The sequence below is a fragment of the Coturnix japonica genome, chromosome 1 (genome assembly GCF_001577835.2).
Source record: "Coturnix japonica isolate 7356 chromosome 1, Coturnix japonica 2.1, whole genome shotgun sequence".
In the NCBI taxonomy this organism is placed as follows: domain Eukaryota; kingdom Metazoa; phylum Chordata; class Aves; order Galliformes; family Phasianidae; genus Coturnix; species Coturnix japonica.
Genome location: NC_029516.1, coordinates 30,589,490 through 30,612,834, shown reverse-complemented (window position 1 = coordinate 30,612,834; position 23,345 = coordinate 30,589,490). Strand labels below are relative to the sequence as shown.

Genomic DNA, 23,345 nt, shown 5'->3' with positions numbered 1-23,345 from the left:
TAGCTAATCACTGGGCAAGAACGGCCCTGTTGGAGCATTACTCAAAATACTGAGAAAAGGCTCTACTCTGAAGTTGACCGGTTTCAACTACATACAGTCTAAAAGACCATTATAGTTATATGAATTTCATGGAAATCATCACCAGGTTGAAGAAGAGAGACCAAACTAACATCCAAGCTCAGGGCAAGGCTGGCAAAACCATCATGCAGGTGTCAGACATTGGCCAAACAACTCCTACGTGCCTCATGTTGGCTCGGGAGGAGGCTGCAAGGAACAGGGCACAAATCTGTATGAAACCAGGCTTTGTTACTCCAACAGCTTTCTGCTGTCATGCAAACAAATACAAAGAGCATGCGCCTATTCTGAAGGCTCATTTTCACAAATAATATTAGGAAAAAATCTCCTAGCTAAACAGCGCTCAAAACCAGGATTACTAATTAAGTTAAGAAACATTATCTCTCAATGCTATTTTGTTTGTCATTTATATTCATTTTAATTTGTGAGTCCGTAATGTCATTTGTAGGACAAGCCCATAATTTCCTGCTGGCTGTTATAGGCATAATTGCAAAAAAATGTGAAAGCTTCTTCTCTGAAACTCTTGATCATAAACTAGATTTTAATATAATGACTATAAGTTCAATGAGCAAGACAAGAAAAAATAAATATTTCTTCCTAGCATGGTAATATTTACAGCCTTTTTTACTATTTATCTTAGCTTTAAACACACTATTTTACTGCATTCATGGCATACAACATTTCACAAAGGTCCAGGTAGCATCAAGTTAAGACTAATATCCTCCTTTTTTTGTAATCCTTTGTTGGAGTATTCTCAAAATTACCATCAGTTCAAAAATCAGCTGCTATTCTGAAAATGCTGTTTTGATCACCAGATTTTGAGTTGCCATATTACTTCTGCTCAGAAAGCAATTGGAACCAGGTGTTGCTTCCTGACGCAGCCTGAAACGAATGCAGTACTTTGAACTGAAAGGTGTACAGGGGTTTAAACTGTGACCAGCTGATAAAAGCACCCCCAGACATGTAGAAAAGCTAACAGGTTTATTTTACTAATGCTCAGGCTGTCCTGTATGCTTAAGTTATTTATTAAAGTGCCATAACGCTGCATAGTGAACATGTGTAATTATCCTGCATCCTTTATAAATGCAAAGCGTGTATTTATTAAACATACAAATATATTTAAGATTGCATTGGCAACTACTGAGTCATAAAGGAACACAATATTTATTACCACGTTGCTACCAGAGTTGTAGCAAAAAAAATAACTTAGAAAATTTTAAAATTATATGAAATGAAGGCTGCTTATATCCTGCCTTCATAAGGGTCAACTGTAAGAGCTGAATGCATCCATTTGATGTGATTGGTCCCTACCTGATGTTTGGGTTCTCTTCATCTGACACTTGATTTGGCCTGATAGCTTGTAAATAGATGTTTGTATGAGCGGCTGTGCCAGGCTGCACAGCGGGGAGGCAGGCAGCTCAATGGCTGCTCCAGCATCAGCCCCTGTAACTGAGTGTCAGTGGGTCAGGCAGAGATTCAGCAGCAAAGCCTCTCCCTCCTGCTATGGTCTTCTTCCTTGCCCAGAAAGTGTGTGCATGTGCACACAAGTTCTGTGACGGCCCAGACAAATTTGACTTTCAAATAGGTATGCAAATGTATGCCATGCCACAGTGACACATCACAAGTTCAAAGCTGAATTTATGTTTAGGTTTGTATTACTTATCAGCTGCAATAAATTGAAGAAGTCTTTACTAGAAAGCTTGAGGAGAGTGCACAGCTTGGTTCTGCTACTGCGTGTGATGGGAAATTAGACAGTAAAATTATCTCTAATTGATAGCCTGTGGCTTTGTTCCCAGCTATCAGAGGAGACATTACTACTGTGATTGCACACAGAAATTATGCTTGTAAAGCTTCTTGGAAAAATATCCAAACTACGTAAGATGCTTACAGCTATACTTCTTAATCTGTTTGCAGCCAGCAGGTCACATAAGGAAGGAGAAGAAAAATCAGTATTTCTTCTGCAAGATAGAATTCATTATATTTCTACAGTACTTTGACATCCACATCTCACGCTTTGGTTTGGACCCAATATACGTTGTGTCCTTCTTTTTGCTGATGCTCAATCTAGTTAGATGCCAAAGAAAGTCAGCAACACAAGTTTCTCTAGATGCTGCGGTGGAATGAGAAACCTATTATTTGCAAAAATGCCCTTTGAAATTGTTGAGTGCCCCCCAGCTTTTTGGAGGCTCAGATCTGTTATAACTCTGTTCATACATCTGCAATTCTCTTTATTTCTGATTATTTCTTTATTTATTATCATCACTCACCATCAGTCTGAGATTAGAATGAAGTTCATTTAAACCGTTTTCCCAATGAATGGTGCATGGGTGATTTTTAAGGCACCACAATCATAACAGATGAGATAGGGAATTTCTGACCTCCTTAAAGCCATGCTCTTACCCAAGCGATCTCTCTGTATGTTTCCCTGTTGTGGAGCTAGACAAGGCTCATTTCACACTGCAGTACAGAAAAGCCCCACGTTCCTAACTCCTCTGAAGTGGTATCCATCCACAATTACTACTTTTCTACATAAGCTCTTCTAATCTATAGTTTCTCAGCAGACACATGGGCCACAGCCATGGCCACTAGCCACCAGGCCCTACACACATCCCATAGACAGCAATTTTCCCAGGCACTGACAGACCATAAAACTGACTTGACTAACTCCCTAAGGCAACGGCCCAAGAGACCTGCTACTACAAGAATGAGACAATGGAGCCATCTTGTTGCTGGAGTGGCACCGGGGGGCTGAAGAAGACCAGAAGATATAACCAGATGGGCTTTCTCCTTCAAGTAGACAAACAGTGCTGCTGGAAAGCAGACATTCTCTCTCATCCAATTCCTGCTTCACACAGATGTCACAGCCCCACTTGGCAATAGTAGGCGGCAAGCACAAATACAAACAACACAACAATTTCAAAGTGCTGGTGCTAAAAATAGGCTTCAAGATTCAGAATTTAAGCCATTTATATAACTTTTTTTTTTTTTTCTCCAGCTATTCTAGAATCCTCATCTTTTGCTTTCACATAGCTGGCAAAAAACCATCTGGATTACAATCTTCTATTGTCAAAGAATAAAAAAACCACAAACAAACAAGAGCCTCTCACACACTCATTCATTGGTACTTCTAATATATTCACACATTCTACTAGTTAAATCTCTAAAGTGTTACTTGTTGTAAAACACTAAAACTGAAGCTAAAAATCAAAGGAATATGACTGCAGATAGGTAGCTGAAGTAAAAGAGTGAAACCAGGATCTGTTTGTAACTTGGATGACGCTGTGTCAATACCAGTCTGTGAGAGTTCATCATCTGACACACTACTCCTTGTGTTCAATACTGACTCAATGAACAGGATCATTTTGAACAAATGAGGTTGTACTGAAAAACTAAAATGAGTTACTGACTATACCAGCATAATTCTTGATGACATGGGATGTATCAGTAACTAAGTCTTATATTATGGCATAAATCCAGTACAGACATGATACGTCAAAACATGGTCGGTTTAATTGGCGTCTATGAAGAGAAAAAAATGACATGTTTATGTATGACACCAAAGTTACTTCCAGTGTTTTAATGAATATCTGAAAATAATGGCATTCCTGAAAATTCCTATCTGATATCATCGTTTGATTTATATCTTTCCTACTTTAGATCACAGAAATAACTCCAGATCCTGAGCAATATATCAGCATTTCAAGGCTCCTCTTCAAAACAGGAAATTATTAGGAGATACTTGAAGTTTGGTTTCTATCCAGTGCTCTCAGCGAGTCAAAACGAGCACTCTGGAAGTTCTTCTGTAACGTTCACATGAATTTTGCAAGGTCTCTTTACTAACAGTTGTCATTTCCTTGTGGCTGTGAATGTTCAGCATTGTGCAACCCCAAACATTTACATATACACTGATTAAAAGTGAACCTATCAGGCCTGCAGCTCCACCTGGACCTGTCACAGCCCCATCCAGGGTCAGGAACTCTGCCTGGGAACAGGACAAACTCCTGTAACCAGCTCACTGTGGTACCCAGTGACTACAGGCCAGGCCTGCTCGGTCATGTATTTGCATACATTTGGGCCTCAGCAGAAAAGGGGTGCTTTAACAAAACAGTTCTAAAAGTTCACCTGACTTTTGTCTGCAAAGTGCTTTTCCAAAGTAGAGCGTGGCTATTGCGGGGAAAAAGAAAAAGGAAAAAAAAGAAGACTGAGAATTTTCAGACAACTGTTTACCACCTGGGCAGGCAGTAACCAACCTGACTTTGCCACACATGACATGTGTGGAGCAGGAATCATAGGCCTCTCGGGGAGAAGACATGAAAACTCCAGATTGAAAACTCCAGGAACAGATGAGCCATGGAGGCCAACAACATCCATCAGCCTGGATTTGTTCAATGGCCCTGCGATCTGTGAACACCCAGAGCACATCCTTGACCATATGCATCAGGTAGCAAGTAATCTGGTAGTACATTAATTCAGCCTCTCAACAGCAAAACAGGAAGGAGGGACTGGTGTTTCGAACTAAACAAGCTAAGCTAGAGTTTCTTCAGTTTCTGCCACGGGTACCTCTATAAACAATGGTGTGGTCTGTTTTGGAGCTTTAAATGTCTTTTTTTGTGTGTGTATGTGTGTGATTTTATCTCAGCCTGGCTTGTGCTTTAGCTTTGTATGGTCAGCACCAGACAGAGGAGCTGTGTGGGTAAGGCCATCTGGAAGTTGGGGGCAGGCTGAGCAGGGCTGCCATGGCAGGGCAGCTCGCCCAAGAACTGGCAGCGGATGTTGCCATCTAGCTGCACGTTGTGGAACTGGGATAGGGGAAGTCTGAATAGATGAAGTGTCTTTAGTAGGTCACACCTACCAGGTAAGAGCGTTGGCAGCAGCCACAGAGAAATCCACTGACCTCTGAGGGAGGACTGCACACCTTCATGCACGTAAAAACAATGTGTGAGATAGGGTTAATGCCTATCTTGAGATACTAAACTTTACAGTGGCTCTTCAAAGCTTTGAGCATTGAGCCCCGAGCGATGCCAGAACACAAACCCTAATGATTTACTCCAGAACTATTAAAGAATAGCTCTGGCAAAGTCAATTTAATGTGTATGCAAAGATCATCTGTATTTTTCTCAACATGGCTATCTCAGTCTTGGGTTCTCCCCCTTTTCCCAGCGCTTCCCCAAAGTCTCCTGCTAAGATTTGCCATATGAAGCTCTTGCTCAAAGCTGGGATTCCATATTATCAGCCCACAAACAGAGCAGTGCTCCTCAGAATTCCTGTGCCTGCTCTGAGCAGATAACGCTCTGTGTGCAGTCCTATTTGCAACCACCACCACTCCAGCTGCAACAGAGCTCCTAATGCTTGCCAGACCACACAGAATGGAATACATCCACTTCATTCAATCAAGGAAGGCTTAAAACATAAATTCTAAACAGCAGAAGAACTTTAAAAGAAAAATGCAAAACAAGAAAATACAAGCTTGGATTATATTTACTACTCAAAATCTCTCTGATCTATTTTAGTATCACAGCCAACTTGAAATCTGGCTTTAACTTCCATGCTGCAGCTTTAAGCTTGCGTCTCTTGTTTCAGCCTTCTGCTGGAATGGTCCCAGCTGCTTGCCTTGAGAAACACATCTATGGGCTCGAAACGCTCCTGCAGTAAGCTCTGAGAACCAAGCACAAGATGATGTTGTGGGGACTGAGGGTTTTCAACCACAGAACCTGCTCCTCCCCATGTACCTGGCTGGTTTTCTGACATCCCCTTCTATGGACACTGTTCAAAAACAGAATCACAGAATCACAGAACAGCTCAGGATGGAAAAGACCTTTAGACCACTGAATCCAACCACAACCCAACCATACTACCCTGACTAACAACCCTCTGCTAAACCACATCCCTGAGCACCACATCCAAACAGTTTTTAAACACATCCAGGGATGGTGACTCAACCACCTCCCTGGGGAGCCTATTCCAGTGCTTAACTACCCTTTCTGTAAAGTTTTTCCTGATATCCAACCTAAACTTACCTTGGCAAAACTTGAGGCCATTCCCTCTTGTCCTATCACCTGTCACCAGTGAGAAGAGACCAGCCCTGCTCTTGCTGTAAGCACCTTTCAGATATTGGAAGAGAGCAATAAGGTCTCCCCTCAGCCTCCTTTTCCCCAGACTGAACAGCCCCATTTCCTTCAGTCTCTCCGCATAGGGCTTATTCTCCAAGCCCTTCACAAGCCTTGAGCAGGCCTTCTTTGGACCTGCACCAGCACCTCAGTGTCCTTTCTGTACTTAGGTGCCCCAAACTGAACACAGTACTCGAGGTGAGGCCTCACCAATGCCGAGTACAGGGGCAGGATGACTTCCCTAGTCCTGCTCACCACACCGTTCCTGACACAAGCCAGGATGCCATTGGCCTTCTTGGCCACCTGGGCACACTGCTGGCTCATATTCAGCTGACTGTCCATCAGCACAACAAGGTCCCTTTCCATCAGGCAGCTTTCCAGCCACACCTCCCCAAGCCTGTAGGGTTGACTGGGGTTGTTGTGACTAAAATGCAGGACCCAACTTGGCCTTATTGAAACTCATACAGTTAACCTCGGCCCATCCATCCAGTCTATCCAGGTCCCTCTGCAGTACCTTTCTCTGAATGACTGCATCTCAGAATGGCTTGAGTTGAAAGGAACCCCAAAGAACATCTATTTCCTACCTCCCCAGACAGAGTGAATAAGTTCATACTTATCCATAAGTTTATGCATGGAGCTCCCAAAACCCGGAAGACCAAAGGCAATGTTGAAATCCCTTACTCAGTGCGGCCTGGATAAACAGGCAGATGAAGCACTCCAGCTCCCAGAAGCCACATTTCCTCTGGCATCTCTCTCAGAACAGACATCAAAAATCATGAAATTTTACATTCATTGAGTACCTGGCTGGGTGAGTTTCTGAACTGAAAATGAGATAAAAAGGTAAGAAATTGGTCCAAAGTATTTATGCAGTCCAAATATCTGTCATGCTGGAATTTCTGGACTTCTCTTTGCTGTGATTGCTAGTCTATTTCCAACACTGAAAGAGAAAAATAATGGGGAGGAAAAAACCTTCAACATCCAAAAAAATTTTAAACAAGTTCATTTTTCAATCTGAAAACAAAGCGTTTACTCTAGTGCCCTCTATTGCTGAACGCCCAAAATGCACAGTATAAAGTTAATTCACAAATTATCTTTTGTTGTTGTTGTTTGTTTTCCTTTTCTATTAGAAGAAACCTGACAAAAAAATATGCGTTGGTATGAAAAGTGTGGCTTAGGTGTAGCTACCCACTCTGCCGAGGAGCTATGAGCTCACAGCCAGGTCCAAGTTACTTAACTCCCTCTACGTGGTTCAGTTGGTGCAATGTGAAATCGGGAAAATGAGAAATCAAACCCACCAAACAACAGGAAGCCTAACTAAATAATTGTTATGCTTGCTCAGCAAACCTGCAGAGCATTCTGTAGTGGTTGGTCATTTCTTAACACTGAATGCAGCCCAACTCCAAGCATGTTTCTGGATGCTGAGGTATCAGGCTTTACTGTTACATTTCTCTCTTTAAAAGAGTAAATTCCTCACTGCTAATTTATTAATGTTCTTCTGCATAAATGACGAGCTCACAGCTTTTATTTCAGTTGTTATGGGACATCATTCCCACCTTGATAATGGACCTTGAGACATGTATCCTGGGGAGGCGCTGTGTTTAATGCACACAGTTGGCATCCTCTTCTCTTCTGGTTGTCTTACTACAAGCTACCACAGAAGCAAAAAAGACAAAGCAGCAAAGAGCAATGACATCTTCCTACTGCTAGTGTTTGCCATTGGCAAAGGAAAGAAAAGTAGCAGTAGAAAAACAGAAAGTAAAATTAAATCTTCCAAAGTACCTCAAAGCCAACACCAGGCACAGACTGTAACAGTAGTTCCCGGTGGCCTTAACATCCCTCATGCATTGCAGATATTCACATTGCTGGTCCTGAACCACACAGAGGTTATGCCCGTGAGATGAAGTTCAGTCCCTGAAGAGATTTGTTTTTTTTACTTTGCATTTGTAACAGACTTACGAAGGCTTTAGTAAATCTCATGGTACCAATCAGGACCTTCCTTTGGCAGGGTTATAAGCCATGTACTGAGGTTTCTCTTGTTCCATTTAAAACTGGTGGGGCTAAGGAAAAGAGAGTTTAGTGAGACACCACATTCACTTCATCTAACTATCTGATAATTGGGATAAAACAATGTGTGATGCAATTAGTAAATGCCATGTGACTTGTATGTGCTGTGACTAGTGACCCTTACAGACAAAAATGTACCATTACTGTCTGGACCCCAACAGAACGGGTCTTGCCTGAAAAAATACAGATTCACAAATATGAAGCAAACTGAACAACTATTTAATGGATGGAAGAACATCCAGAAATTAAGAATAGTGAAAGAGGCTGTCCTGTTCTGCAGCTTGTATTGGTATTTCAGTTGAAGAACACAAGAACAGCTGGATTAGAGCAAGGAGCCACCCAGGCCACTATTCTGTCTTGGGAAGAGCCTGTGAGTAGGTGCAGAGGGAGCACACATGAGAAATAAAGTGAATTTTGAATGACATTTCCTCTTTATGACCTGCTTTCCTCTGGCAATCTGCAACTTCAATGAGCCAGCAGTTGCATCTGCATCTGTTTATTTAATATCCCTTTGTGGCTCTTTCCTCCACAAATTTATCTAATCCCTTGTTGAATACGCTTACACTTCGGTCTCTCAAACATCCTGTTAGTCAGCTCTCCAATTGAATTACGTCTATGTGCACGTATGTGAAAAAGTAATTTGTTCCAAGCCTCTCATGTGGCCAGTTCATGGTGGGGTAATGACTTCTGATGACCACCTCCCTGGGCAGCCTGCTGCATTGCCTGACTACTCTCTTGGAGAAGAAGTATTTCCTAACATCCAACCTGAATCTCCCCTGGCACAACTTGAGGCCATTCCCTCTTGTCCTATTGCTAGTTATGTGGGAGAAGAGGCCAACCCTCACCTCACCACAACCTCAGGTACCTGTAGAGAGCAATAAGTTCTCCCTTGAGCCTCCTCCAGACTAAACAATCCCAGCTCCCTCAGCCATTCCTCATAAGACTTGTGCTCCAGACCCCTCACAGCTTCAGTGCCCTTCTCTGGACACGTTCCAGTGCCTCCATGTCTTTCTTGCAGTGAGAGGCCCAAAACTGAACACAGTACTCCAGATGTGGCCACACCAAGGCTGAGTACAGAGAGATGGCCACTTCCCTGCTTCTGCTGGCAACACTTTCTGATACAAGCCAGGATGTCATCGGCTTTCTTGGCCACCTGGGCACACTGCTGGCTCATGTTCAGCTGAGTGTCAACCAAGTTTTCCAAGTGATGAATACTAAACTATAAGCTACTGTTCTGAATATGCAATTACAGTGTTTTCCTTATATATTTTGTACATATTTATCAACAATGAATTAAGTTTAACTGACCCATCACTCAGCATGACATGTTTCTTCCACAGTCGTTTGCAGCCATCTCTATAGTATCCCAATGACATGCAAACACCAACATTTGGCATCCATCCTCTTTATCGCTTTGCTGATATGCATTAAATATTTTGTACAAAATAGAGTTTGGAACAGTTTCCTCTGAAGCCAGATAAGTGCACTTATATGCAATTTGTACAAGAAAAATTGCACATATACTTAAAATAAAAAGAGGTAGCGAAAGTACATACGGAGATGGTTTTGAAAAGAGGACCAGAAACTAAAACCATGTTTTCTCTACACAAGTGATTTTTAAATGGCATATTTCCATTAATAATCTATGTATACTTATATGAACTTAAATGAACACAGGCTATAAAATGAGGATTGGGAACCTTCAGATCAAATGAGTTGAAGTGTCCAGAGCAGATGAACAAATAGGAACTGAAAGAACTGCATCCAGTCCTAACACAGACAGAAAACCTGTCTGTATGGTCCAACTGTAAAAGGCTAATGTATTCTACCTGCTTCTAACCTACAGTGCCATCCCATCCCCAGCACCATGTAAGTAATAGCCTTGAAGTAGGCATTTAGGAAACAAACACAGCAGCCCAGACAAGCTGGTTCCAAAGTTTTGATCACCCACCCTAGTATGTCCTAAGGAGATATGACCTTGGGTTACTGGATTCATGCTACAGAAGTTCACCTTGTCCTCTGCTCCATTAGGTTTCAATATAACTGATCTGCAAACACGTAGATGTCCACTGAGACAGTGTCGTTCTGCCCACTCTCCCAGATGCAGATAATTAACCCTTCAAATGATGCTCACTAGCTCAAACTGTAGAGAATCATCGTCATCCAAGAGCTGAGAATAAAGATTTTCACATATTGGCTTTGGCAAGAAATGGCCAGCAAAGTCTTCCATGTCAGGCTACTTTATCTAACAAAATAATAGGAAGCATTTTTCATCTTTTCATGTTCATTACCACAGGATATTATGGCAAGTTTGTTTTTTTTTCTGAACAGGTCTGAAATCTGCTTTTTTCTGCACAGGACTGAAAAATATTGTAAGGGTTTAAGTCAATGGGCATCACAAGGTTGTCTCTGCTAGGGGTAGGCATCTGTTGCTTCCAAAGAAACTACAAAAAACAATTGTGGGATCTGAGCCAGAAACTATGTCAAACTAATCTGTAATTGGTAATAATGAACTTAAACACTGAAGCAAGATGATTTACATCTCTTTCAAAGCTTTTCTTACAGCTTCAATTCTCATATGATTGAATATTCTTATTCTTCCAGATCCTCTTTAAATCTGGTTACATTCCTGACCTCAGCAGCATCCCCTGGTAATGAGCTCTACAATTTAATTACATTCTGAATTAGAAAAAAAAGAAAAAAAAAAAGTAAAGAAATTTCCTTTTACCTACTTTAAATTTGTCACCCATCACTTTAACCCTCTGCTATAAAATAGGGAGAATAGAAGCCACTTGTCTGTTGTGTCTTCATTGACCATAGGTTTCCATAGTTTTATCTAGGCTCTCTCTAATGCCGCCATCTTGTCACACAGCAACATGTAGTGGATGCTGGTGGGACGGTTCAGCCTCTATTGCTGTACCACCAGCACCCACCCCTGATGTTGTGGGCCAGCATAACAAAATGGGAGGCGTTACTCTTGTTGCATCCCTTGTAGCATACTCTGAACTACATCTAAGATATTATTTTAACCTTTGGTAAGTAATTTAATCAAAAATAGTTACTGAGCATTATCCTAGAATTTTCTTCCATCTTTAATGATGTGTAAGAGGGTATCTTAGCTGTGGGCAATAATCCATAGCCAAAGCATCCATCCAAAGAGGCTGGAAACAAAGGACTTTTAGGATTAGAAATCTAGTTATGCTTTCACAGATAAAACTTGTACCAAATACAGCTTTCTGCAAACAATCATATACAGCAGTACTAAACTCACCATCACACTTAGAATCTGTTTTTGTACGTCAGCAGATTTTGTTTCTGGACAGGAAAAGGAGACAAGAGTGACTGAAGTAGAATGAAAACAAATCTCAGCAAGAGGCACATTGCCCATCTCTTGACTCAGATGACAGTTGATATCACAGTGTCTATGGCAAGGCGTACTACAGAATGCCATCTCTACTCTTCTTTACACGTGCAAATCGTGAAAGTTTCTTTCTTGTTGTTAAGACATTAATTTATTTGTTAAAGCATGTCTGAAAACTATCAGTGAGTCTTATGGCGAGCTTTAATTATTAGCTGGGTTTTTCATCCGTGGAACAAGGCTAGCAGTGCACAATTATTTTGCTGGCTCATCCTGGCTGACCTAACCGGAAAATCCTGTTAGTGCCACCACAGAAACAAATGCTGGCAGAAAAACACAGAGGCGGAGATAAAGCTGAAAAATCTAGGATTATGCATAGTGAAGCAAGCACTCTGTTCACCATGCAGGTGATGGAGCCATGGCACAGGTTGCCCAGAGGCTGTGGTGTCTCTTCCTTGGGGATCTTCAGAAGCTGCCTGGACGTGGCCCTGGGCACTAAATAAAGGCAGAAATGCTCATGGACTTTGGTGCAGCTGAAGTTTCATACCACTTAGTGGCTTTGTGAAGACCAAAAAGGAATCATCAGTGTAGACACTATCAGTATCCACTCCTCTGTGACAGAAGCACTGAGACCTCAGCCTCCATTTATTATGCTGATGTGTTAGGAGGACTGGAGATAACCAATATTCAAACAGAGGCAACAATTCTAGCCTTAGTTGAGGAAAACTTTGCCACAGTCTTCGGTGAAGTGGGATTTCCCTCTGGATGCCTGAAAACCACAGATTCCTTCAGTGGGAAAAAGCCACATGTCAATTAGATATGTCATTTAGGCATGTAGTCCAACAGCATTTCTGTGACGTTTATCAGACTGTTCAACTTGTCCTTTCTGTCTCAGGTTCATAAATCTGTGATGTGGAGCGCAACACTACAACAACAAATATTTCAGCTGCAGAACTGCTCCAAATCCCACCCCACGCAAACAGAAATGTTTTATTAATGCTGTAATACTTGCAGAATTGACAAGATGACCACTTCAATCAAAACAGTCCTTGTCAAAAGAAATTCTGTCTCGTATAATTAGACCTTTAAAAATAACAGAGTAAATTCAGCTTCCTAAGCTGAAAAAGTGCCCATTTCTCCCGACTCCCTGAGAACACACCTCAACCCCAGCTTTTAGGCAATTCTGAAAGGACACAACCATCTTTGGGCTTTAGGACTATTTAAGAGGATGCAAACACCTTCCCATTAGGAGTGGACAAGGATCAAAGACTGAATTGTCTTTAGAAGTAATAACTTCTGCTAACTGATGAGCTGAGTGGTACTTCATTTTGGCTGATAAAAGGGGTATTAGCATCACTGCCAAACACAAGCCCTCCCCCCATTCCTCATTGCTTTCTGTGAACAATGACACAAAGCGCCAAGTTATCTAGTCACTTTTACCTTCACAAAGCCTTTTAGATAAATGAACAGGTAAGGCACTCTGAAATAATTTTCTGGCGAGTATTTGAGGCATATCAGAACTCCTGTGTGAGTGAGAAACAAGGTCTGTAAAACTGGGATGCCGAATATCTCCAATATGACTGCTAATATGAATAAATCACAAGGCTGCGAGAGGATTCTCCTTCTGAGCAAGTCTAACAAACCTTCTGTTGCATCTGCAAAATATTTTTACAGTTTTACCTAATGGGCCTCGGAGAACGGGAAAATGCAGAACCACGCTGGACTGGGGAAGTTAACCAGCTGAATGGGAGAAATTTAGTTTTCTCTTTGAATTTCTTTGTAGTGGGAAAAAAATGAATGCCTTAAGAAGTATAGCAGCAGACTTACCAGTAGACTTCCAAAGGAGTTTTACTGTCCTTCTCCTCGAGCTGCCCAGTGATTTGGGAAACCGGTAAAAGAAACGTGCTATCCTTCTGATGGTTTTGCTGAAGTCGCTTCTTATGGCCATGTCTGAAAGGGCTCCACGGCTACATCAGGAAGAGCAGGAGCACGTAGCCAGACTGCGAGAGGAAAGCCCACGAATGCCCGCACGCGGCACGCCAGCTCTGAGCTCAGCCTCAGCCACTGCGTCTCGAGACCACCTGTTAGTCCTAAATCCCCTCCCTCCCAGTCACTCAGTTTAGAGCCCTTTAGACCTCCCTCTTTACGACAAGCAGAGCTATATTAATAGATGCTCTGGCTAAAGAAAGACCAACGCTTCACAGCCTTAACCTGGTCCTGTGCTTTCAGTGATGTTAAAAGAGGACTTCTTTTCCACAGAGGGTTTTTGGAAGGTTCATCTCCAGCTAACTCTTCTAGTCTGTAAGCAAATCAATTCTAAAACTGATAGCCTAAGTCCCCTTTAAATGCCCTTTATTTAAACCAACAAGATTTTATCTAAGTACCTCGGAAACCTGAAAGTTTTTAGCGACATGTTGAACAGATTTCTTTAAATACACAGCTTTTTAAAACACAACTTTTACTCATAATGGATTCTAAAGTAAATGCAACAGTCACATCATTCACTGCCACAGTTCGAATCAAGCATCTATTAACATTCAGTTATCCAAACAAACTACCAGTATGTCAGTAGTCAGACTGCATGCTTCAAGCAAGATATATACTGAACTGTAAACCCAGAGATGCAATGAATTAATATACCCCCTTAACTGTTTTAAAACAAATAAAATATACATTTATTTGTATAACTCTGGCATATGCATTCTAACAGCGAGACAATTCGATTGCTTCCCAAGCCCAGTACAATCTCAGCTGTGTCACAAGCTTCTCTTCAGCTTCTCACATTTAATTTGATTTTTTTTTTTCTTCTGCTGAATCTGGACAGCAGAAAACACTGAATACCAAAACTAATGTCATTACTAAACAAAGAACCTTCTATCTCAACCTTTAAATGACAGTAAGGAAGGGCTCTGTTACACGAGCTACACTCACAGCATGCAGTTAATAACTTTTCTAGAATTCACTATGAATTTCTCTATGCTAAAGTAAGTGTTTAGCCCCATTTTATACATCAGGCATTTTTAACATACTGCTAAATTCTCGAGTCCAAGTTAGATAGATTGCATTTCCTCTGCTCACTATGTCTCCGAAAACAAACATTTCCACTTCAGCTGGATCTGCCACAATTCTTCAGCCAGTGTCAGTGGAAGAGCAGACGGCAGAGTTGGAGCTGCCAGACTCATCTCCCCACCCCGCCATGACAGCAGGAATTTCACAGCAAAGTGAGGGTTTCAGCACAAGTCAGAGCTCTGACACCCTGCTCAGCAAACAGCAGAGCTGGAGCCCAGCAGCTAACTCACCACTGTGGGAGCTGGAATGGTTCTGAGCGCTTAAGTGCAGCTGAGTTGAATGGTTAAGGCTTTTTTCCTGAAATGGGTCTGCACAAAATGGAATGAAAACCAAAGTGGCTTATACAAAAATACTTGATACTTCGGACTAAAAGGGAATATATATATAAACTAGTAAGTTTATAAATTGATGAAGAAGTATGTATTATCTTTAGCAGGATATGAAGGGCGGGGGCATACATTTGTCATCCAAACAAAAAACACTGATACTGTATTTTTGTTACGACGGTATTTTATGAGGCTTAAAAGAGCGCTCAGTAAAACACGTCAGGGTATAAAAACATAAGGAGGCAAACTGACTTTGCTGGTAGGCACAACAAACCTATGGAGGATTACGCCTTGCAGTGCTCCGTGCCTTACTGGAACAACACAGAATTCGATTAGCATGCAGAATCCTCAGTTAAATAAACCAGACGATTACGCTGTGTGACAAACCAGCTTGCTGAACTGTGGGTCAGTCTCACCCCCAACCCCTGCAAGGCTCTCCCTGCAGCATACTGATGTCTGGCCCACACACCTCAAGCCCTGTAGGTACACAGACCTGGCTCCACAGCCATGGGTGCTCTCTAGGCCATGCACCAGAGCCAGGCAAACACCTCATCCTCCACAGTGCCATCCCCACAGCCCACCCCACACAGGGAAACCCATGTCATCGTGGGTATGTGGCACAGTGTTATGTACCTGCAAGCAGAGCACAGAGTGGAGAAGTATTCGTAAGTCGGTTTTCACAATAGTATTTTCTATGCCAATGGAGCTTGAACTTCCAGACAAGGACAAAGACTTGCAGAGCTCTGTAGTCTCGTGCTTCAGCACTGCTGCATTTGCACAGCAGTGTCAAGACACAGCACCACAGATTTCATGCTACAACATAATCATAACATCATCATGCGTGGAAATGCTGTTGCTGGGAGGCTCATAAAGAGCACAGTGCATTTCCTATGAGTAAAGAAACAAAAATCTGCTGCATTTGAGCTTTGTTCAGCAAAACTAACATAATACTTCCTATTTCCAGCTCAGCTGCTCATCCATCCATAATCCAAATAAGGAGCTATATTTTGAGCTTTCTAAAAAAACTTTTGATTCTCAGCAGCTGCGCATACACAAAAAGAAGGGATTAAAAATGGGCAGTGAATGACAATCTGCAGCTCCCAAGCCCCTGTTTGAAAGATGGAAATTGAAGAACTGCAGCACTCAAACTGGGGTAAAACACATTCATTTTCAGATATTGTGATCTATTCTTTTGGAAATAAATCTATAATGTTAAAATAGATTGTACAGCCTTTCAGTTGTCAAAGGCATTTTGCATCTAATCCTTTCTTGGGAATTTTTGCAGCCATTTATACACCAATAGGTAATATGCACCAACATGTGATATGGAAATAAAGAAAAACAACAAAAGGGGAAAGATATTGAAAACCTTGTGTAATGCACTGCAGAAGCACAATAAAAATAGAATAAAACCAACATATCCAAATCCCCAAACCTCACCTGACAGTCACTGCACACCAAACTGAACCACTCCCACACCTACACCACCAGATATTCCCATCCAGCAGTTATTTTTCCTGTGGTGAGAATGACTTTCAAGTAAAACACCACAGAACTGGAATTAAACCTCTCCAAAGCAAACAAGCATTAGACAAACAGGAGCGGTTTCAACCCTTGTTGCCAGCCCTACGGAAATCTCTCTGGATGAGCAGGTAGATGGGATTTGTCTAATTGAATCCAGCTGTCTGCCGCTGCCATGGTCGTCATGGCTCCCCTCTTGTTGGCAGAGAAAGAACGGAGCCTCTTGGGTATATTTATTCCCATCCTGTAGTGAAGTTATAAAACAGCTCATGAGATGAACTGTGGTCTGCACAGCTTCTGAAGAAGCCAGGAGACCGCTGTGGAAAGCACATGAGGGGCTGTGAGAGCCTCCTCAGAGCTGGCTGTAAGAAGACAAAAAGCAGCGTCCCATCTTTTCTGTGGCACACTGAGAACATCTTAACTGAAAAACCTTGAGAACTGTCTGCATCTATAGGCTCTGCTGGAAAACAACTGGATTTCTGCCCTTAGGGAGAGAGGAGTAGGAAGTTCAGAGAAATACTTCCAGTAGAACACATCCTGGCCAGAAATTAAGGACAGAAATCGGTGTGTCTAAGCACATTTACTCACATCTTTTAGGCCTTACTGTATTCTAAAATGAAATTCTAAAATTCTAAAATAAAAGTGCAAGGTGCTGCACTTGGGTCAGGCTAATTCCAGACATGTACAGACTGAGAGAAGAACTCGCTGAGAACAGCCCTGTTTCATTTTGAACACTTCAGCCTGTAACATTTGTTGTAATTTCTTTATGTCCTTTTCCTGATGGTGCAAATGTGCAGAGCCTGATGCGACTGATACGGTATTGCAAGTGAGCCTTTATACACACACAGTTTCACTTCGGAATATAGAGAAAATAAAACTCTATTTTCTCTATAGAGTTCAGCTAGAACTGAAGATACTGAGTCTCCTCGTAACTCATTTTGACACATTGAAGTTGACTCGGGGGATGACAGACAAACATGCCTGTGAGCTCCGGGTGACTGTGCCAAGATTAGTAGACTTCTCATTGAGAGTTTACACGGAAGCATCTCTAAGGCAAATCAGAAATCAGGGCAGGAAAATAAACATGTGCATTAAATGTTGTTAAAAGAACACATTTATTCATCTTAGCCTGGTCTGTTTATATCAAAAGCCTGACTACTTTTTAGGCTACAGTAGCACTTTGGGAATCCTTCATTAGATCTCTGCACATTGTACAAGTGATCACATGCTATTTGCACCTGAGACTGACAATGTCCCTTATATGCATATTCCCAGAAGAGCAGGATGTTTCTCATCCCCTATTTCTTATTTTAGCCATGTCAGCTATTGGATCATAGAAACTGGAGTGCAATAGAAAAAGAGATGTTGCAGAGCCCAACTTTCACTGTATCCCTTTATACTTCCAGGCTCTTGTGCTCACTGTCAGGGCACTGCACCCAGGCTACTACACAAGACGTGCTCTTCCTCTATGGAGAAAAATCAACAAGGCATTTGTCTCTGTGCTGCACTGAGTACTGACAACAGACATGCCTTGCAGCTCATAAAGCCATCTGGCTAAAAGCAGCAGAACTCCTGTCCTTCTGTTGTGCGCACTGCTGACCTGCAGTTAACTGTCTGGGTACAGAGCTCCAGCCAGTCATGCCAGGGGTTCTGGTAAATGCTGCAGCAGAAGGAATCACAGAATCACAGAATGACCCGGGTTGGAAGGGACCTCAAGGATCATGTAGTTCCAACCCCTCTGCCTAGCAGGGCCAAGGAAGGGATGACTGTGAGTGCTGGATATGAGCTAAGCCCTGATTCAGGCTTGGCCAGTGCACTGTTGGGTGACAAAGAAAGCGAGTTCACCTCTCGGTGCTTTCCTTGGCATCTGGTTCACTCACAGCACTTCAGAGCAGGGTCTGCTTCTTCCAGATGAGGAGTTACTGTTCTCTGCAGATGAGTGGGAAAATGGGCTTAGAACAGCAAACCCATGGGAACACAAACCCTGGGCTGCAGTGTGATGCCTTTCCTGCCCACACGGAGCCCGAGAAATTCTGGTAATCTTGGTCTTCAAACAAAATAAAGGAAAATCTGAGAATGGCAAGTCATTAGAAAACTGCCCACAGAAAGAACGGGGAGGGAAAGAAGAGCTTTACCCCCAATCTGCTCCAAGGTTCTCACTCGTTAGATGAAACTTTAAGCCAACCCTGGAACACAGAATGTTTGGTGATACAAATGGTAAGTCTAGGCATAGCTCCAGCAACACAACCCTACATCACATGGGAATAAATACGAATGAACTCCTGCTGCCAGGATAGCTGAAAAGGTCTATTCCCTTTCAAAAAGCATTAAAACGTATATTCCAGAAATTGCTTGCCAAAAAAATATCCTTTGAAGGAAAAAAAAATCACTAATACCTGCACTTCCTTCTTTCCTCCACGTTTTACCTCTTTCTGTAAGGAGGAATCTATTTCTTTAACAGTGCTGCTAATTAGGAGCCATTTAGATAACGCACCATAATTTGTTCTAAGGGGCCTTGTGGTTTTCTAAAGGATGATTTAGAAGTCTTGTAATAAGGGAGATTCACCACACGTGATTGTAAAGCCTCCATCCTTCCCTTTGCAGGCTGGTACCCAGAGGACACCCACTTATCTAAAACTCTTAGAAATGCCTCATCTTCCAAACACCAAATGATAAGGCAAACAACACAAATACTCCAGGGCTGCTGTGCTACATAATGCTACATACCATCAAGCCGTCAGCGTGATGTAGGACGCTGACAACTATCACTACACAACACTCTCAGATTGAAAGAAAACTAGAATAGTAGAAGAGAAAATTGCTCTTTCCTGCACATCATTTCATTGGTTTAAGCCAGAATAAGCTGGGCTGTGTCTGCTCCCAACTGCTCTGTGAGGAGCAGCCAGACTGGGCAGCAGCAGTCTGTGCCTGCACAGATGAATGGCTTTTCCCCCCAAAATAGAGGTGAAAAGGCGAAGGGCCAAGCAAGTCATGAGCACCGCACCAGTTAAGGCCCCCTTGAAAAGTAATCCAGAATAACAGCAAGAGCTCAGATACTACCAAGCATCTTTTTCAGAGGAATCTCATTACCCTTGGCTTTCTTCCTGGGCTGAGGTCCAGAAATTCCGGTATTGCCTTATTTTTTCCAAGAAATATATTGCTTGAATAATGTGCACCTTGTGCACTGCATTTAACAGATGGTCACTGATCTCCTTGAACTCTTTTTTTCCATTCTGATCATTCTTCCCTGAGTTACATGAAGGTATTTTTCCAGTTTTTAGCAGAAGCTGGAAAACCAACTGATGGATTCCACACCAGAACAGCATGAGAAGCAGAAGGAACCTTCTCTTGGTGGTTCCTCATTCACTGCAGCCATCCTCCCACCTCACTTTATCACACGTACCAAGGACAACATGGAACCCCAGAGATAATCACAGCCCCCACCCGTGAAACAAGGATGGCAAAGCCCAGCCCTGCTATAACATTCTGCCACCACTCCATAGGGACATGGCAGCTCTTTCTGCTGAGACAGAACCCTGTTCACCTCAGTTTCCACATTCTCCCCCTGCTGTCCCCTCTGACTGCCTCCCCGTCCCAGGGGAACTCCTTACTGCTTTTAGTGCTTACCATGCAGGTCAACATCTCTGACTCTGGTCTCATCTGAGGGCAGCTGGCTACTGAGTGCCAACTCCAACAGGGTGACCCAAGTACAAGTAATACCTCCATCTCTCTGATTCAGAATCCTCGTGACAATTCAGTGCACAGTTCCTTCTTTACCTGCTGCAGGCCGCCTGGAAGATGCTGTCGTTTTGCTTTTCAGATAAGGCAGCAAAGCTCTCTACCATTGCCCAGAACTACCTGGATACCTCCCAGCACTGCCGCGCCTGCCAGGCAGCTCAAAGCCTCTGCCAGGAATTGGCACTGTAACTCCTGCTGTAGCTGCTGCTTCTCAAGGGGTGCTGACAAGGACCATGGCTTTATCCACCGGGGGTCACCAGCCTTGCTGCCACCCCCACAGCTGGGTCAGATGAAGAGTGTGGTGTGCACTGGTGCAGATGGGGATTTGCCGCTCTGCACCAATCTTTCAGCCATTTGGGTCCATCCACTCAGACCGTGGGGTGCCAGCAAGCACTTGGGCTCCAGTAGCGGTCTGTGCGTGACTTTGTTCCCACTCCCTCTCATCTCCATACCGCTTTATGGCTTTTAAATGTTACATCCATGCTAGGCTATAAATGTTGAATGCTCCCTGTGCTACTTTACCAGAGAGCAGCCACGAGGACTATGGCTGATAAAAATGGAGCTTGTCACGGAGGAGAAAGAAAAGCAGCGCGAGCTGTAATCGTGCTGAGAAAACACTGCTGGGAGATGCATAATCCAACATGACACTTGAGGGCTCTTGCCACAGAACAGCCAACCATAAAAGAAAATAATAGGATTCTTAAGGTCTACTTTCTTTCCCATAACCGCACTTACACGTCCTGTCGCAACGGTGCAAGAACTTAAATCATAAGAAATCATTAAAAATCGTATTTTCACATCGCTAGTATTTATTTCCTTTCAGAATATTAACTGTAAGAATAGAGCTGCGGGAGGTAATGACAGGAACCTGGTAAGAGTTCCTAACAACCTAAGGCTGCCACATCACCGCCGCTCCGTTCCCGCCCACGAAGGACGCGAGCCCCCACCCGGCACCGCACGGACGGGACGGGGCAGAAGGGCCGAGGGGTGTGTGTGTATGGGGCCGCTCACCGGCGCAGCGCAGGCCCTGCGAGACGACGAAGCGGCAGCAGAGGTCGCACCACGCTCCCGCCGCCGCCGGCACGAAGCGGTGCGGGGCGCTCGGAGGAGCCGGACGGCAGCAGGACGAGCCGGGGTCGGAGCCGAGGTCGGGGCCGGGTCCCTGTGGGGCCGCCGCCATGCGGGTTCCTGTGGAGAGCCGCTGAGCGCGGCCCTGCCCGCCGTGCCCGGGGCTCGGCTGCGTGCGGGAGGCGCCGCCCGGCGCTCCTCAGCCCGGTACCAGTGACACCGCGCGGCGCGCAGGGGGTGGCTGCGGAGCGTAATGAGCATCCCATAATAAGCCGCTTTTAGACACCGTGCCTTTCGAGCTCGGGTTCCCTCAGGAGGGTTCCGGAGAGGCGGGAGCGGCACGGACCCGCAGCGCTCCACAGTGCCTCAGAGCTCCTCCGAGTTACCGCCGTGCACGGAGGGGGCAAGAGAAGGACCCCACACGGACAACTACGGGACAACAAAATAATGCCCACCCTCTTCCATCCGGCCTTGTTAACCCTTATGGCGGCACTATATCCAATATTATACTACTGTTTACCACTATGACAGCACTTGGATTCAATTAGCGCTAACAAGAGGACTCCTCCACAGCCCAAGAACTCCAGCACTCCCACAGGGAGCTCGTTTTCATCATAACGGGTATCAGTTCTAAGGCAGAAAGGATGAGTGGATCTACTGGCAGCCATGCTGGGTGTTCAGTTGTCTGGGACACCACCAACTAATGTTGTGCTTTGCTGCTTCAGATGATGCCACGAAGATGATCAGGGGGCTGGAGCACCTCCCCTATGAGGACAGGCTGAGGGAGTTGGGTTTGTTCAGCCTGGGATGAGAGAAGGTTGCGGGGTGACCTCATTGCAGCCTTATAGTACCTTGAGGAGAATTAACTCCCAGGAGGGAGTTAAACTCTTCGAAAGGGCTGATAATAGCAGGACACGGGGAAATGGTTTTAAGTTAAAGAGGGAAGATTTAGGTTGGGATGTTAGGGGAAGTTCTTCACTAGGAGAGTGGTTAGGTCCTGGAACAGGCTGCCCAGGGAGGTTGTGGATGCCCCGTTGGAGGTGTTCAAGGCCAGGTTGGACGCCCTGGGCAACCTGATCTAGTAAAAGGTGTATGTTTGGTGGCCCTGCCAGGCAGGGGGCTGGAACTACATGATCCTTGAGGTCCCTTTCAACCCAGGTCATTCTGTGGATACTGTGTGATTTCGTGTGATTTGAAGCTTATTTCATAGGAGCATACAGGGAAATAAGTATTACAAAGTTTACTGAAATGAACAAAAAATGAAACTGGAAAAACAGAAGAAAGGACACAGCCCACAGTCAGTGGTCAGTGATGTATTTAAGTCATTCACTCATGCATTTTTCACAATTTCACTATGACGACAGATTTGTTTGAGTAACAGATAATTAATATACTACGCTAAACCCCCCAAAACAGCAAACCAGCTTCAGGAGGAAGAACCATATATTACTTTCTATTACTTCTTTTGGCAAATCAGTGGCATGACTGATAGCATCGGGACACTTAGCATGAGCCAAGAGTTCCATGGTATCACATGCCGCACCTCAACAGGAAAAACATACTGACTTCATAAGAAGGCAATCAGCGGATCACGAACTGATTACATCCTTAGATAGCGCTTAGTTAAAATTACTTTCCCTCAAGTAATTTTAACAAGATTAAGATCATCGATGTATTTAGCAACATTAAAACCAGCAATGTTTAAAATGAACATAACAGAACGTAAATCAGCTTCAACCATGAAAAACAATGCCGCACGTATTTCCATATACAGACAATATAATCACAATGAGCTTTCCCATTCAGATTGCTTCGGTATAAAGGACGTTGAAAATCACATATTCCAACTCACGCTAAGTTTCTCTTAAAATTCAGAGCCTTTGAAATAGCAACGGGTTACCAACATAATGTTGAAAATTATATATAAAGTCAGCAGTGCCTGTGGTTCACCTCTCCAAGATCAGGACTGGTTACATTACTTTTCTAACGCCACTGAGGAGGCACAATGCTGTCTCTTCA

General features: G+C 43.5%; 1 protein-coding gene across 1 annotated transcript in view; it reads right to left on the bottom strand.

Moving 5' to 3' along the window:
• Nucleotides 1-21,453, bottom strand: part of RASSF3 (Ras association domain family member 3) — an 86,903-nt gene extending 65,450 nt beyond the window's left edge. The window contains exon 1 of the mRNA XM_015855523.1: nucleotides 21,270-21,453. Within this exon, the coding sequence (XP_015711009.1) occupies nucleotides 21,270-21,438 (169 nt within the window). The 5' untranslated portion in view covers nucleotides 21,439-21,453. The remainder of the gene's footprint in view (nucleotides 1-21,269) is intronic.
• Nucleotides 21,454-23,345: the final 1,892 nt, after the last annotated feature.